General features: G+C 37.2%; 1 protein-coding gene across 2 annotated transcripts in view; it reads right to left on the bottom strand.

The window, feature by feature from the left end:
• The window catches only part of LOC6043622 (discoidin domain-containing receptor tyrosine kinase B), a 473,878-nt gene that overhangs the window by 65,261 nt on the left and 393,136 nt on the right, over positions 1-15,481 (bottom strand). For both annotated transcript variants that reach the window (XM_038257913.1, XM_038257914.1), the window contains exon 13: positions 11,392-11,637. In XM_038257913.1, the coding sequence (XP_038113841.1) occupies positions 11,392-11,637 (246 nt within the window). The remainder of the gene's footprint in view (positions 1-11,391; positions 11,638-15,481) is intronic.

Below are 15,481 nucleotides of genomic sequence, written 5' to 3'. Positions count from 1 at the left end.
GGAATAAAATAAACAACTGCACTGTCTTGTAAAAAGTCTATGAAAATATTCAAGAAAGTATATTGTTATTGAGATTCTTAAAAAAAAGTGTCCACGTAGTTTATGGAAGGTCCCTTTAAAAAAAAAGCTCTCAAAAATCAGGTTTTAAGTTCCTGGTATCGGGCCAAATTTTAATCGAAATTCGCACCAAAACCTTCAAATTTGTAATAGGATTTTGTTCTGAGCTAACCCGTGATTTTTAAAGATTTCTGAGAAAAGTGTTTTTCCAGAAGCAAACCTTAAACCTTTCAAAAAGCTAATAATTGTTATATTTCCCATACGTAGAACATACAATTTGTTTGCATATTCAAAACAATTTCTACAAGCTCAAAATCTCACCAGTCACCCACAATTAAACGACTTAAAATTCAAAACCAACCTGTCTAACCCATCACGTGGAAAGTCACCTTCCACCTTATACACGCGTCACATCATCGTCACCAATTCCGCAAATATTTGCCATTCGAGTGGTCTCTCCACTTTTCCTCGCAAACACAACATCACACCAAAATATGGCAGACGTATGCTCCAGGGCATTCTGAACCTCCCATCCCCCCTCACCCTTTCAGTAGTGTTAGAGCCGGATGCCAATTCTCATCACCGGAGCTGGAGCAACATTCCACCGGGGAACTCAGGTTGATGACTGCTTCCGAGCACCAGAAGTAGCAGCTTTTTGCACTCAGCATAAGCTCGCAAAACTACACACCTCCCGAAGCAGTCGTCAACACGGGGTGTCTTTGGGTCAATTTACACTTTAAAAATATTAGACATTTTCAAAAACTGGAATCATTTTAGAGTTAAAATTTTGTCACTTTTTGTGATGGATTTTTTTCAGTGTGCCTTTATGGCCACGGGCCCTGTGTGCGCGCCGGGAGGATTATAATATCCACCAGCGACGGACGGACCGGTCCAAAACGACACACAGCTGAGCTGTTTTGCGGTTCATCTTGGGCTTGGGAGCCAACGACGACGGGGCAAAGCCTCCTAAGTGAAAAAGGATAATATCATCCAAAACATATACAAGTCAGCCTTTTTCCCCCGAAAGAAGCGAGGTCTGGCGGAAAGGCACGAAGTGCCACAACGGTCGTTTCCCGGGAACCACACCAGCTCTCCGAACCGGATGACAATGTAGGTTAAAACAAGAGTGCAATAAGAGAATAATAATTCTCCACCATATTGCATTTGCCAGGCAGGCAGGCAGGATCAGGATCAGGCCAGCCAGCCAAAGGACCACGACTCAGGACTTCCACTCAAGTGTCGGGTTGTTTAGCCATATCTCTCTCCCTTCCCGACCTGGGCTTCTCTTCATCTGCTGGCGCTGGTTGGCTGGCTGGGGTGCTTTGCATACATTTACCGCACACAGAAGTGAATGAACGAAACGAACGAACGTCGTTACATAACCCTCTAAGCCATGCGGCCACCAGCTTCCAGGACCTGAAGGACCAGGTCGTAACGTATGGTAGAGCAGCGCGCACAGTGATGTTATTTAACCATTTTCAAGACCTCACAAAGCTTGGCTGACTGTTTTGGCATCGGATGGGTAGTTTGAGGGGTGAGCCCTTAAAGTGTTGGCGAAAGTTGAGTCGTTTAGGGAAATTGAAATTCTTTGTTCTATTTTGGGAGAACGATTTTCGGCGATAGTCTGGTGTTACTCAAAATTGTAACTTCACTCACATTGTTTGCGATTATCATCGTAGTTGAAATTTGAAGTCTATGAAAACAGGGCGTCACATTTTTAACTAACTAGAAGTGATCTGCATGTTTGGTCTTCCTTTATTCTATTACTAATTATGTTCCGAGAAAAACGCGTTTTTATGTATGACCTTGAATAAACAAAAACGAGAGCACGCAATGTTGGGGAAATTCTCGTATGTTTGGCAGGTTAATCACTCGCGCCTAATTCCATCCAATTTGCTGATTTTCACTATTTAAACAACTAATTTTGCAAAACTTTTGATAGAAACTTGCTTGCTCACTTTTTATTGTGCTATTTATCACTGGATTTCAGTTGAAAACGCTTTTAATTAGCTTTAATTGAATGTCAAAGTTCTGACAATAGAAGCACGCTGGAATTAGATGCTGTTCCCCTATACAATAACAAACAAGTTTTCTTTGGTTGACCATTCTGTGCAGTTGCCAGAAGTTTGGTTGAATTTGGTTGCTGGAGATATAATTGAAAATGTTTACGATAGTCGAACTCGTACTTGTGTGACCATCCATAAACCACGTAGAAATTTTTGGAAACAACTTAGAAAAGTGTCCAAAAATGTCAGCAGTAGTTCGAGATACAAAATATAACCCCCTGGCACATTAATTATTTAGGAAAAAAGTAGAATAACATTAATTTTGGGATTATTTTTCAATTCCAACAGTTGCACTTATGATTCAATTTGTTTCAGTTTGTTTTGAGAACAAACTTAAGATAAAAAACGGGTAGTCTGATATTTGGAACCATGAAAGAAGGACTCTAGAACAACTTTGTTTTTACAAGTTTTTTTTCGATTTTAACGTAATGATTCGAAATCCGGACACTTAGTACCATTTTTTTTTTTTTTTTTTTTTTTTTTTTAATTTATATTTATTCAAATTTCTTTTCCATGTACATTCATTCAGTTAAAATATTATTGAGTGTCCAATCACAAACGATGACTTTTCACCTCAATTTTAAATACTAGCAACTTTCATTTATTCATGAAATATTGTAGCTTTCGCTATTCAGTGATTTCAAATGTAGGAGGTCCTACATGTACAAAAGGGAAAAGGGATACCTTAAAACTAACTTATAAACTATATAAAGAGCGGATCAATGCAGCTGAAGACTGCAATGATTTTTGTCGAAATGCATCAATTATCTTATTGGACATAACATCCAAAGTGTCAATTTCGGCTAATTGATGAAGTTCACTGGTGCTGAACCAGGGAGGAAGTTTCAGAATCATTTTCAGAATTTTGTTCTGAATCCTCTGAAGTTTTTTCTTCCTGGATAAGCAACAGCTTGTCCAGATCGGCACAGCATAAAGCATGGCAGGTCTGAAAATTTGTTTATAAATTAACAGTTTATTCTTGAGACAAAGTCTAGAATTCCTGTTTATAAGTGGATACAAACATTTAATATATTTGTTACATTTAACCTGGATACTTTCAATGTGATCCTTGTAAGTAAGGTTTTTGTCAAAAGCAAGTCCAAGATATTTCACTTGATCCTCCCACTTTAAATTTACCTCATTCATCTTTATAATGTGATGACTTTTTGGTTTAAGAAAATCAGCCCTTGGTTTGTGAGGGAAAATAATAAGTTGAGTTTTTGCAGCAAAAAAAAAAGTGATTTCTGACATCATGGGGGCAAATCAGGCAAGTCAGAAGTAAAAATATTGTATAAAATTGGACCCAAAATGCTTCCTTGAGGGACGCCAGCACGTACAGGTAGTTGATCAGATTTGCTATTCTGATAACATACCTGCAGAGTACGATCCGTCAAATAATTTTGAATAATTTTCACGATATAAATCGGAAAATTAAACCTTTTCAATTTCGCAATCAAACCTTTATGCCAAACACTGTCAAATGCTTTTTCTATGTCTAGAAGAGCAGCGCCAGTAGAATAGCCCTCAGATTTGTTGCTTCTAATTAAATTTGAAACTCTCAACAACTGATGAGTAGTTGAATGCCCAAGGCGAAATCCAAACTGCTCATCAGCGAAAATTGAATTTTCATTAATGTGCGTCATCATTCTATTAAGAATTATTCTTTCGAATAATTTACTAATAGATGAAAGCAAACTAATGGGCCGATAGCTTGAGGCTTCAGCAGGATTTTTATCCGGTTTCAAAATCGGAATTACTTTGGCATTTTTCCAACTACTGGGAAAATATGCCAAATCAAAACATTTGTTGAAAATTTTGACCAAGCAACTTAAAGTTGCTTCTGGTAATTTTTTAATTAAAATGTAAAAAATGCCATCCTCACCAGGGGCTTTCATATTTTTAAATTTTTTGATAATAGATTTTATTTCATTCAGATCCGTATTAAAAACTTCATCTGATGAAAATTCTTGTTCAACAATATTCTGAAATTCTATTGAAATTTGATTTTCAATAGGACTCAAAACATTCAAGTTGAAATTATGAGCACTCTCAAACTGCTGAGCAAGTTTTTGAGCTTTTTCCCCATTAGTTAATAGAATATTATCACCATCTTTTAAAGAAGGGATGGGTTTTGAGGTTTCTTAAGAACCTTTGAAAGTTTCCAAAAAGGTTTGGAATAAGGTTTAATTTGTTCGACATCTCTTGCGAACTTTTCATTTCGCAGGAGAGTGAATCTGTGGTCAATAACCTTTTGCAAATCTTTTTGAATTCGCTTCAGTGCAGGATCACGAGAACGTTGATACTGTCTTCGGCGAACATTTTTCAGACGAATCAGAAGCTGAAGATCGTCATCAATAATGGGAGAATCAAATTTGACTTGGACTTTAGGAATAGCAATATTCCTAGCATCCAAAATTGCATTAGTTAAAGATTCCAAGGCTGAATCAATATCAGCTTTGGTTTCTAAAACAAAATCATGATTTAAATTATTCTCAATATGATGCTGATACCTGTCCCAATTAGCTTTGTGGTAATTAAACACAGAACTATTGGGTCTGGTAACTGCTTCATGAGAAAGTGAAAAAGTTACTGGAAGATGATCAGAATCAAAATCAGCATGAGTCACTAAAGGACCACAATACTGACTTTGATTTGTCAACACCAAATCAATTGTTGATGGATTTCTAACAGAAGAAAAGCAAGTTGGCCCATTCGGGTATAAAACCGAATAAAGACCAGAAGTGCAATCTCTGAACAGAATTTTACCATTGGAATTTACTTTTGAATTATTCCAAGATTGGTGTTTGGCATTAAAATCACCGATGATCAAAAATCGAGATCTATGCCGAGTAAGTTTATTCAAATCCCCTTTGAAATAATTTTTATTTTCCCCAGTGCATTGGAATGGCAAATATGCAGCTGCAATCATAATTTTCCCAAAAGAAGTTTCAAGTTCAATGCCCAAACTTTCAATAACTTTTAACTTAAAGTCACGTAACGTGCTATAAGTCATACTACGGTGGATAACTATTGCAACTCCACCGCCATTTCGATTCATTCGGTTATTAGTTATAACTTTATAATCTGGATCACTTTTCAAATAAGTGCCAGTTTTTAAAAATGTTTCGGTTATAACAGCAACATGCACGTTATGAACTCGTAAAAGTTGAAAAATTCATTTTCTTTCGCTTTTAAAGAGCGAGCATTAAAATTCATAATATTGATGGAATTACTTAGATCCATGATTAAACTTCAGGGTAAGAACAACATCATTCGCAAATTTTAATCCAATCTGGATTGCTTCCATCATGGATGTAGCATTACTCATTGTTTGAATCAAACCAAACAGTGAGTTTTGCAAAAAGTCATTTTTTCAAACGTAACATCGCCGAGATCAGAAGATCCCAAAGCGTTGCCAGCAGAAAAATTTTCAAATGAGATTTGAGGTACCTGCCCAATTTCAGAAAGATTGGTAGAGGATTTCAAATTCGTGGATGAACCCGAACCCGAAACGACGTTAGCATAAGAAATGCCATTGTTGTTACCTAACTTTTCCACGGTAGGGGTATTTCTAGAATTGTTCGAGTGAGACAGCACGAACGTTTGATTTAAAGATGCAGGTACAACCTGACTTTGAGAAAATTTCGGTTTGGATTTCGGCTGATGCTTAGCACGAGAATCCAAAACCTTTTTCTGATGGGGCAATCCCAGAAATTTGATTTGTGATTTCCACCACAATTTGCACATTTAAATTGGGTGACTTCTTTCACGGGACAATTGTCCTTGTCGTGAGAAGAATCCCCGCAAACCATGCATTTTGGAACCATGGCGCAATGATCAGTACCGTGACCGAATGCCTGGCAACGCCGGCACTGGGTCAGATTCTGGCCATTACCGCCATGTTTCTTAAAATGCTCCCACTTTACCCGTACATGGAACAAAAACTGAACTTTGTCCAAAAGTTTCAAATTGTTGATTTCATTTCTGTTGAAATGAATCAGATAAAATTGTGAAGTCAAACCAAAGCGAGCAATATTCCCGTTTGATTTTTCTTCATTGGTATTACTTGGGATGGGGCAAAGCCAAGCAACACCTTAAGTTCGTTTTTGATCTCATCCACCGACAAGTCGTTGGAGAGACCTTTCAAGACCGCCTTGAATGGCCGAGCATTCTTGGTCTCATACGTGTAGAAATTGTGTTTGTGGTTTTTCAAATAACCAACAAAAGTTTGGTGATCTTGTAAAGATTCCGTCAACAAGCGACATTCTCCTCTTCGACCAAGCTGGAACGAAACCTTCAAATTGCAAGTTTCCTTGCAATTCTTCAGTTGCGTTCGAAAGCTGGCCAAATCGGAGACGGAAGTCACAACAATTGGCGGAGCCTTTACTCGTTTCTCGACGGCAGAAGGCTCAGTACGAGGAGAAGGTTCCTTGTCATCAGTTTCGGATAAAACACCGAAACTGTTTGTCAATGGAATTGGAGGATTGACCTCACATTCAGAATCAGAATCAGACCTCAGAAGAGGCTGTTTTCTTTTTCTGTTTCCGTTAGCTGGTTTAGCGTTCAAACGCTTCACCGACGTAACGACCAAATCTTCAGAAGATTTGCGTTTACCTTTGTTTTGACGCATTTTGCAAGCAAAGTTCTCTTAAAAAGATGGCTTCGTTTGTAAAATACAACAAAATTTCAGGCGGGGTTAGTCTTGAAAAGACTGTTTAGAATTTTGGAAAATAACTCAGGTAGTCTTTAAAAAGACTGTGAATTTTGTTTTGATATAACTCTGAGCTTAGGTAGTAAAAAATACCGCAGCTCTAGTGTCCGTTCACCACGAAGGTTCGCAAGACACTGACGTTTGTATGATCTGGAAATTGTGACACTTAGTACCATATTATTTTTGTTAAAGCTGGCAAAAAATCATGTAATAAGTTGGAAATGTAGAAATATCATCAGGATTTAGTATAAACAGTCAGTTTTAAGAGAATGCATGCAAAATATGTCTTTTCTAACAATTTTTCATCATAATTTGAAAATTAAAATGACTGGTTGTGCTTCGAATTCCAGACACTGTTAAAAGCTGATCCGAAATCCGGACACTTTTGCTTCGAATTCCGGACTCTCGATTTTGCTTATGAATCGCACAAATTTGGACTGAAATGTTAGTGAAGGGCATTCTTAAGGTCTTAAATAAGCTGTTATCATCAAAACAATCGATATTTCACATAAAAGATGCTAGAGTTAAAGGAAACCAAAGCCATACATTTCTGCTTTGCCTTCCCGGTGCTTCGGACGCCTAAGAAATATTTCAGTGAAATGTTTCAGATTTTTTTTGCCAAAAATTTAATTTTATTTAATTGTGTTGGCACTAATTACAGCGTTCAACCAAACTATAACATAGTTTTGACATTCATAATGCGAACTGAAATCCAAATAATTGATTAAATAAGTTGAAGTGTCTGGGTTTCGAAGCGTCCGGAAATTCGAATCATGACGTTATGGGATTTTTCATCAGAAAAGTCTCCGAAAATTGACGGATTCATGTAAATATCCTTATTTATTTTTAGTGATCGGTTTTAGTTTTATTGAGATTTTAATAATTTAAATAATTTAAAAAATAAAAAATATATATAAAAATTGAAATTACAAACCTAGCTTTCAACATTTGAAAAAAGTGTTTTAAAATGCATTTTACATGCGTCCAGTTGCTTTACAATCATTAGTTTTCAAAATATCGATGGATTGAAGGATTTTTTTTTTCGCGAAAAAAGACTTTTCGCGGGACCGTTCATTGGTATTTTATGAAAATTTAAAATGTCTTCAAAGGAGTTCAAACATGCTAAATATGATTATAAACGTTGGAAAATGCATTAATTTTCATTAAATTTTTGAAGTTTTCCGAAAAAATATATTTTTTCTGTCCCTTATTATTCTGTCGGCCTGGGGAACATAAACATTTAAAAATATTTGCAATGGCCTTAACAAAGTTTCAAAAATTGAAAAGCTCAAAGTTTTTTCGAAGAATTTTCTGATGAACATAAACTTCTAGATGCAGTTTCATATCTGATATGCACTTTTTTTAATTCGAAATCTCCTTCCAAAATGCTTGTTAAAAATCTTGTGAAGCGTTTGAATTAAAAATAAAAGCTTCAATGCACTATTTTAGCAGAGCTGGTTCTGTCAGAATCCTGCTAGAATGGTGGAACATTTCTCTTGAATGCTCTAAGAATATTCAGCTCTGTAAGAACTCTGCTAGAATCCTGCTGGAAAGTCGTGGGCTCAAAACTTTCAAATTCTGTAAAAAAAATTTAATTATTTTAATTCAACTGGAAATTTATGATCATGTTTGGAAGGAAACTCAATATAATCTTTTGATGCCACTTTTAAAGATTTAAAGACTTTTAAAGATAGATCTTGAGATAAGGTATTCGTCCCTATTTTGGACCTAGTTCCTACTTTGAGTCTATCAAACTTAATTCTACGAAATTGTGCATTTCATCAAATCTGGCAGGAATTTGCCACATGAAAATAATTCTTGCTGTCATTATCTTGATTTTGGTGAGCAAGAATAATTCACATTTTCCTTTTATATTCGAAATAATGCAATAAATATGTCTCTATTCACTTTTTTTCTTGGCAAATTGCCACTTGCCCATTAGGTCCAAAATTTTCACCACTTACCGCTTCTTGACATTTTTTGGACAATACACTACCTTTCCTTTACTAAGTAATCTAATCCAGAAGGGAAAAGATCACCGGTTGTGTTGATCCGAGCCGGGATTTGAACCCCGATCTACCGCTTACGAGGTGGAAGCGTTACCACTGCACTATGGTACATTGGGTGGCCAAGTTTCAAAAAAGTGACCTTCTCCAAATATTTTTTGGTATTTTTTTCTCGAAAGTAAACATTCTAACTAAGAAAAATCTAAATTTTCAAAGCTCTAGCGTTTACTCATTACGGAGATATACAAGCTGAAAGTCAAAAAATGGAGTAAAAAGCTAGTGTTTTTCGTAAAAAAAGCTTATTGTTTAATTTTAACATAGCTCAGCCATTTCAAATATTTTATTTGGACAATTATACATCGTTGGAAAGGTTATCAGATAAGCTTTGAAACTATTAATAGAAAAAATGTTGTTTCCAAACCAAAAACTAAAGTTTTCATTGAAAAACTGGAGCATTTTTTTGAAAAAACTAGTTTTTTTGTGTTTGTTAATCGAGTACTTTTTTTGCTAACCGATGCTAAACCTGAAACCAAGATCACTTGAAAGATTGGATCATAATCTAACATTGCTGAAATTTCCAGCCTGCGATTTTTTGCGTTTTCGGAGATATGCCATTTTGAACATTTACATTTTGTCAAAATTTGCTGCAATCTACATACGCGTCCTTTTATTTCACTTGCTTTGCTACCTACTTCGTTGGCATCGTTGCTTCAAAAAAAGTTACCTGGTTCGCAATGACTATGTTAGAATCTGTTGCCTAAATTTAAAATTGAGTACCTTTATCAAAATGGTATCAAAATGTACCTAAGCTTCACAAGTATATAAGGTATTGGTATATAGGTATTGAGGGGGGGGGGGGGCTTTCCATGTTTTCATATTGAAAGTAATCACAACTCAGCAATAAATAACCAATATTTGACCTTTAATGAATTTTTAAGGCCTTTACATTTCAGCACGGGGGGGGAGGGGGTGAGAGGGGGGGGGGTTGTTGTACTTTATGTGGGAATATATTACCAGATAATATAATAATATTAATAAGAAAATCACCATACTTGCAACAAAATGTTTATATGCTATTCTTTTGTGCTTGCAAATGTATGAAAACACTATTTATTATAAACAATTCACTATTGAAAAAACATGCAAAGTCATAAAAATCAACATATACCATTTCAATACTATGCTATACCCCAAATTTACTGGAAAAAAACATTAAAAAAGTAAAAAAATAATTTGGCGCCTGTTTGTATGGGGATGGCCCATAGTGCACTGCACAGTGGTCCAGATCGCAAAATTAGGTGGAAAGTGGATTTTCCATAAAATGATGAAGTTTTGGAGCTTTGGTGTCTTCAGAAGAGTTGTTGCATATGGTAAGGGACAACTTTTGGTTTGGTTGGAAATTAGAGTGGTTCATTATTAGGGTTATTTTGAAAATCTAATTTTTTAGGAATATTTTTGGGAATTTTTTTGTCTTCTAGAAAGTTGTTGGGCTTGCCAATCCAAGCAACGACACCAAAATTTTATCTCGTAATCTACGCCTTCTACGACCAAATTTATAGAAAGCATCTGAGCAAAACTTAAATATCTCGAAAAGGCGCACGCCAAATTTTAAGCACCAGGTTGCATTTGAAATAGAAGATCCAGCACTACAAACGCTGAAAAAATCTCAGGGGTGTTTTTCTTTAAACTCGAGATATCGCCATTTGAAAAAGTCTAATTTTCAAGGGAAAACCTTATGGGACCACCCTAACCAATTTCGAAAATTGTCCAAATATATGTTTTCCATGTAATTTTGGCCGCTGAATCTGAATCTGTCCTCAGAATTGACCCAAATTGTCGAAAAATTGGTTTTTGGTCATATTTTGGGTTTAAATGATAATTTTACATGGAAACCCAAAATATTCATACCAAAAATCAATTTTTCGACACCAAAGCTCCAAAACTTCATCATTATACGGAAAATCAATTTTCCACCTAATTTTGCGATCTGGATTACTGTGCAGTGGGCTACATGGCCTTTGAGAATACATTAAATTAAAAGTGCACTCGGCTGAGTTGGCCCAAAATAGGGACAAATACCCTAGTATTGTGTTTACACAATTTGGTTAAAATTACTTTCAGGCATGATTTCACTAACATTACCTACAAATTTAAAGCTTTTAGGAAACAAGCTTATTTCAAATTTTCACTTTTCAGTAAGATTAAGGTTGGGTAGAATAAAACAGAAATTGAATAAAAGTTATTGTTGACAAATATTTACAATCATGCTGAAGTTGAATTATTCAATGTTTCGCAGTTGTTTGATGTTTTTTTTATTAATGAAGCATGTCATGGCCGGTTTCCATGAAATGGTTTTACGATTGATACTTTATCTCCTATGCCAGACATTTAAATTTGTAATATTCTGCGTTGATCGATTGTCTGAATGAGAACTCCCTGAATTCTAACCCAATTCCCAAAAGTGTCACCCACCGCATACATTACAAAACACACAAACAAAACCCAACCCCCCCTGAAATCCCGGCCCAAATCCGCAATCGAGGCCTCTTACCTTAACGAGTTATGCTGCACCAGCGAGCCGGTTTCGGCCGTGTGCTCCTGCAGGAATTGGTTCAGGTCGGTGCTGAATTTGTAGTCTAAAACGATACAAATCGGCTCGTCCTTCAGGCAGGCGCCGATCAGCTTCATGACGTTCTGATCGCTGAGCCGGGCCAGCTGTTTGGCCTTCGCCCGGAACTCCTTCTTGACGTGCTCGGAGGCGCCCGGACGCAGCGTCGACACGGCCACCAGGCTGGAACTGTAAATAGAAAAACGAGAAGAGCAGAAAAAAACCCTTGGGTCAGAACAAATCCCAGAATTGAAAAGTGTAATTTCATGTCACACGTGAGCGAATGCCCGACCCTTTCCCGGGGAGATCCGTCCAACTAATTGCTCATACAGATCCCGTATCGCACGTTCCGACGACGACGGACCATGTGTCCCTCGACGGTCGTGTCGTGGACGGGCAGGTCGGGAGCCAAAAAGGGTCACTCCCCGAAATATAATCCAAACCGTTTCAAAACTACTCCAAAATTCAATTCGACGTCCTGGAAGAAGGGGAAGGGAGTAGGGGGGGGGGGTCTTCGTGCTTTATCGCAAAGCTTAATTCTCTATTCGTCCCCGGTTCTGACTGCCAGCTCTGCGCCATACGCAAACACTGTGCACTATACTCTCTCTCACTCCGTTCAGTACAGTGTGCCCTGGAGGACCATTCCGGTGAATTTCGTGCAGAATAGTGATGTAAAATGCATGTACTTTACAATCTATTGCTCCTGGTATTCCATTCTGGGCACACACACACACTAAGTCGTCGTCCTGTTCATTCATGCATAACCAGCTTTCTACTTTGGAGAGTGGACTCACCTTAACCATGGCAAAAGCAGAAGGTAGGAACATTCCAAACCCCCCAACCCCCCTCAAAACCCCAAAACGAGACCCAGAAAGGAAAACTATTTCCTATTGCCGCTCACACACACACACACGAGCAGCAGGCATACAAAGTAGGGGACCAAATTTCAAGAAACAACAGCAAACGGTGGAGCAATGACTTGTTGGATGCGATTGTTTTGTGCTGGATCGTTTGGGGACCGTCCAGGGATGACGTGGCAGTTTTTTTTTCTGGTTCTTCTAACCCATGATATCTCACGTGACAGGTTGATTCCTTGGAAAAATGTGTCAACAAATGTGAAAATTGTCACCGGAAATAAGCTTGGTCACATTTTTTAATCATCGCTACTGGGGGTGAGTTGGGTGAGCGCTTAACGGATGTGATGAGTTGCATTTTTCAACATAAACAACAAAAAAACGAAGGGCAAACATAAAACTATAACTTAAACAAACAAACAAAAAACTGCATTAAAAAAGGAGACACCTTAATAGTTAAAAGTAGTATTGAAGACATGAAAATATAAAAAGAGACAAGACTTAAGAAAACAATTGAGCAGTTCTCTACGAAATCGGTCTATTTTCTTCAATTTTAGTTTTTGTATTTTTTAATTCGACTGAAACTTTTTTGGTGCCTTCGGCATGCCCAAAGAAGCCATTTTGCATCATTAGTTTGTCCATAAAATTTTCCATACAAATTTGGCAGCTGTCCATACAAAAATGATGTATGAAAATTCAAAAATCTGTATCTTTTGAAGGAAATTTTTGATCGATTTGGTGTCTTCGGCAAAGTTGTAGGTATGGATACGGACTACACCGGAAAAAAATAATACACGGTAAAAAAATTTGGAGATTTTTTTATTTAACTTTTTATCACTAAAACTTGATTTACAAAAAAACACTATTTTTAATTTTTTTTATTTTTTGATATGTTTTAGAGGACATAAAATGCCAACTTTTCAGAAATTTCCAGGTTGTGCAAAAAATCTTTGACCGAGTTATGAATTTTTTAATCAATACTGATTTTTTCAAAAAATTGAAATATTGATCGCAAAAAAATTTCAACTTCATTTTTCGATGTAAAATCAAATTTGCAATCAAAAAGTACTTTAGTGAAATTTTGATAAAGTGCACCGTTTTCAAGATTTTTAGGTAACTTTTTTTCATTTTTAGGTAACTTTTTTTGAAAATTGTCGCAGTTTTTCATTTTTTTTTTAAATAGTGCACATGTTTGCACACTATTGGAAAATTTTTTTTCGAAAAGCTGAGAAAATTCTCTATATTTTGCTTTTTCAGACTTTGTTGATACGACCTTTAGTTGCTGAGATATTGCCATGCAAAGGTTTAAAAACAGGAAAATTGATGTTTTCTAAGTCTCACCCAAACAACCTACCATTTTTTATTGTCGATATCTCAGCAAGTAATGGTCCGATTTTCAATGTTAATATATGAAACATTTGTAAAATTTTCCGATCTTTTCGAAAACAATATTTTCAAAATTTTCAAATCAAGACTAACATTTCAAAAGGGCCAAACATTCAATATAACGCCCTTTTAAAATGTTAGTCTTGGTTTAAAAATTTAGAAAAAAATGTTTTCGAAAAGATCGGAAAATTTTACAAATGTTTCATATTTTAACATTGGAAATCGGACCATTACTTGTTGAGATATCGACAATAAAAAATGGTGGGTTGTTTGGGTGAGACTTAGAAAACATCAATTTTCCTGTTTTTAAACCTTTGCATGGCAATATCTCAGCAACTAAAGGTCGTATCAACAAAGTCTGAAAAAGCAAAATATAGAGAATTTTCTCAGCTTTTCGAAAAAAATTTTTCCAAAAGTGTGCAAACATGTGCACTATTTAAAAAAAAATGAAAAACTGCGACAATTTTCAAAAAAGTTACCTAAAAATGGATTTATCTTGAAAACGGTGCACTTTATCAAAATTTCACTAAAGTACTTTTTGATTGCAAATTTGATTTTACATCGAAAAATGAAGTTGAAATTTCGATTTTTTGAAAAAATCAGTATTGATTAAAAAAATCATAACTCGGTCAAAAAATTTTTGCACAACCTTGAAATTTCTGAAAAGTTGGCATTTTATGTCCTCTAAAACATATAATTCAATTCAATTCAATTCAATTCGGTTTTATTGGTGAATAATCAAGATACAATGAGTTATTTTGAAGTGCATAACAGAGTTTTGGAGTTCCTTACAGCTGTGTGTTACATCATAATCCATTTTGGAACAATTATTGCTTGTAAATAAAGGTATCACCAAGAGTAAGAAAAAAATAAAAAAAACTTACTAAAATTGCAAGGGAAAGGGGATAGAAATAGAAAAAGCTTAAAACTAGATCACAGTTTTTTATCCTTTATAGATGTGCTTGATCATCAGCTCCCCAAGGGCCAGGAATTGTTCTGCCTTGTTCCGGCAGCTCCGAAACCGCGTCATCATCTCCCCCGCGAGAGCAAAGAACTCCGGCAGGGTGAAGAGATCTTCCCCGGTGACTTCTTGCTGGGCCGTACTGCCGCTACCGGCAGCGACCACGCTGGCGAACGAACGCCCCCAACCAGGAGGGAACGCTGAGTTTTCCGCTGGAACCGTACGCTGTCCAGCTGCGCTCGTACTTCGCTGAGGAGGGTGGGACGCTTTCTTCTTCCTCTTTTCCTGCTCCTCGAGGTAGACCTTGCGCGCGACGCATCCGCGGTAATTGCCGGTATGGTTGCCGTCACAGTTCGCGCACTTTACGCGCGGCTTGGTTTGTTCTGCCTTGTCCCCAAGTCCGCCTTTCGTGGCAGTGCGCACGCCTCCGAGAGGTGTGACTCACCGCACTTCACGCAGCGGGGCCGGAGGTTGCAGTTCCGCGAGCCGTGGCCGAATTTCTGGCAACGGTGGCATTGCGCTACGTCCGTCGGGTTCTTGGTGTAAAACCGCCAGTTTACCCAAAAACCGTCCAACGTCTTAGTCCGCCGCAGGTCTTGGAGCTTGACGGTGCCGCGGTCGAAGTACAACAGGTACAGTGTGTGCACACCCGTGACTGTTGTCTTTCGCGAGAGCACTTTAATCTCCCGCGGTTTTATTCCGGCGTCGGAAAGGTGACCCTTCAGGTCGGAGATCGGACGGTCTTGATAACCCTGCAAGACGACCTTAACAGGGGCTTCTCGGGGTTGAATGTGTAGAAGTTGAAGTTGCTACGCTTCAATTCTTCAAACAC

The sequence above is a fragment of the Culex quinquefasciatus genome, chromosome 2 (genome assembly GCF_015732765.1).
Source record: "Culex quinquefasciatus strain JHB chromosome 2, VPISU_Cqui_1.0_pri_paternal, whole genome shotgun sequence".
NCBI classification, from domain to species: Eukaryota; Metazoa; Arthropoda; class Insecta; order Diptera; family Culicidae; genus Culex; species Culex quinquefasciatus.
This window is presented reverse-complemented; position numbering and strand designations above follow the sequence as displayed.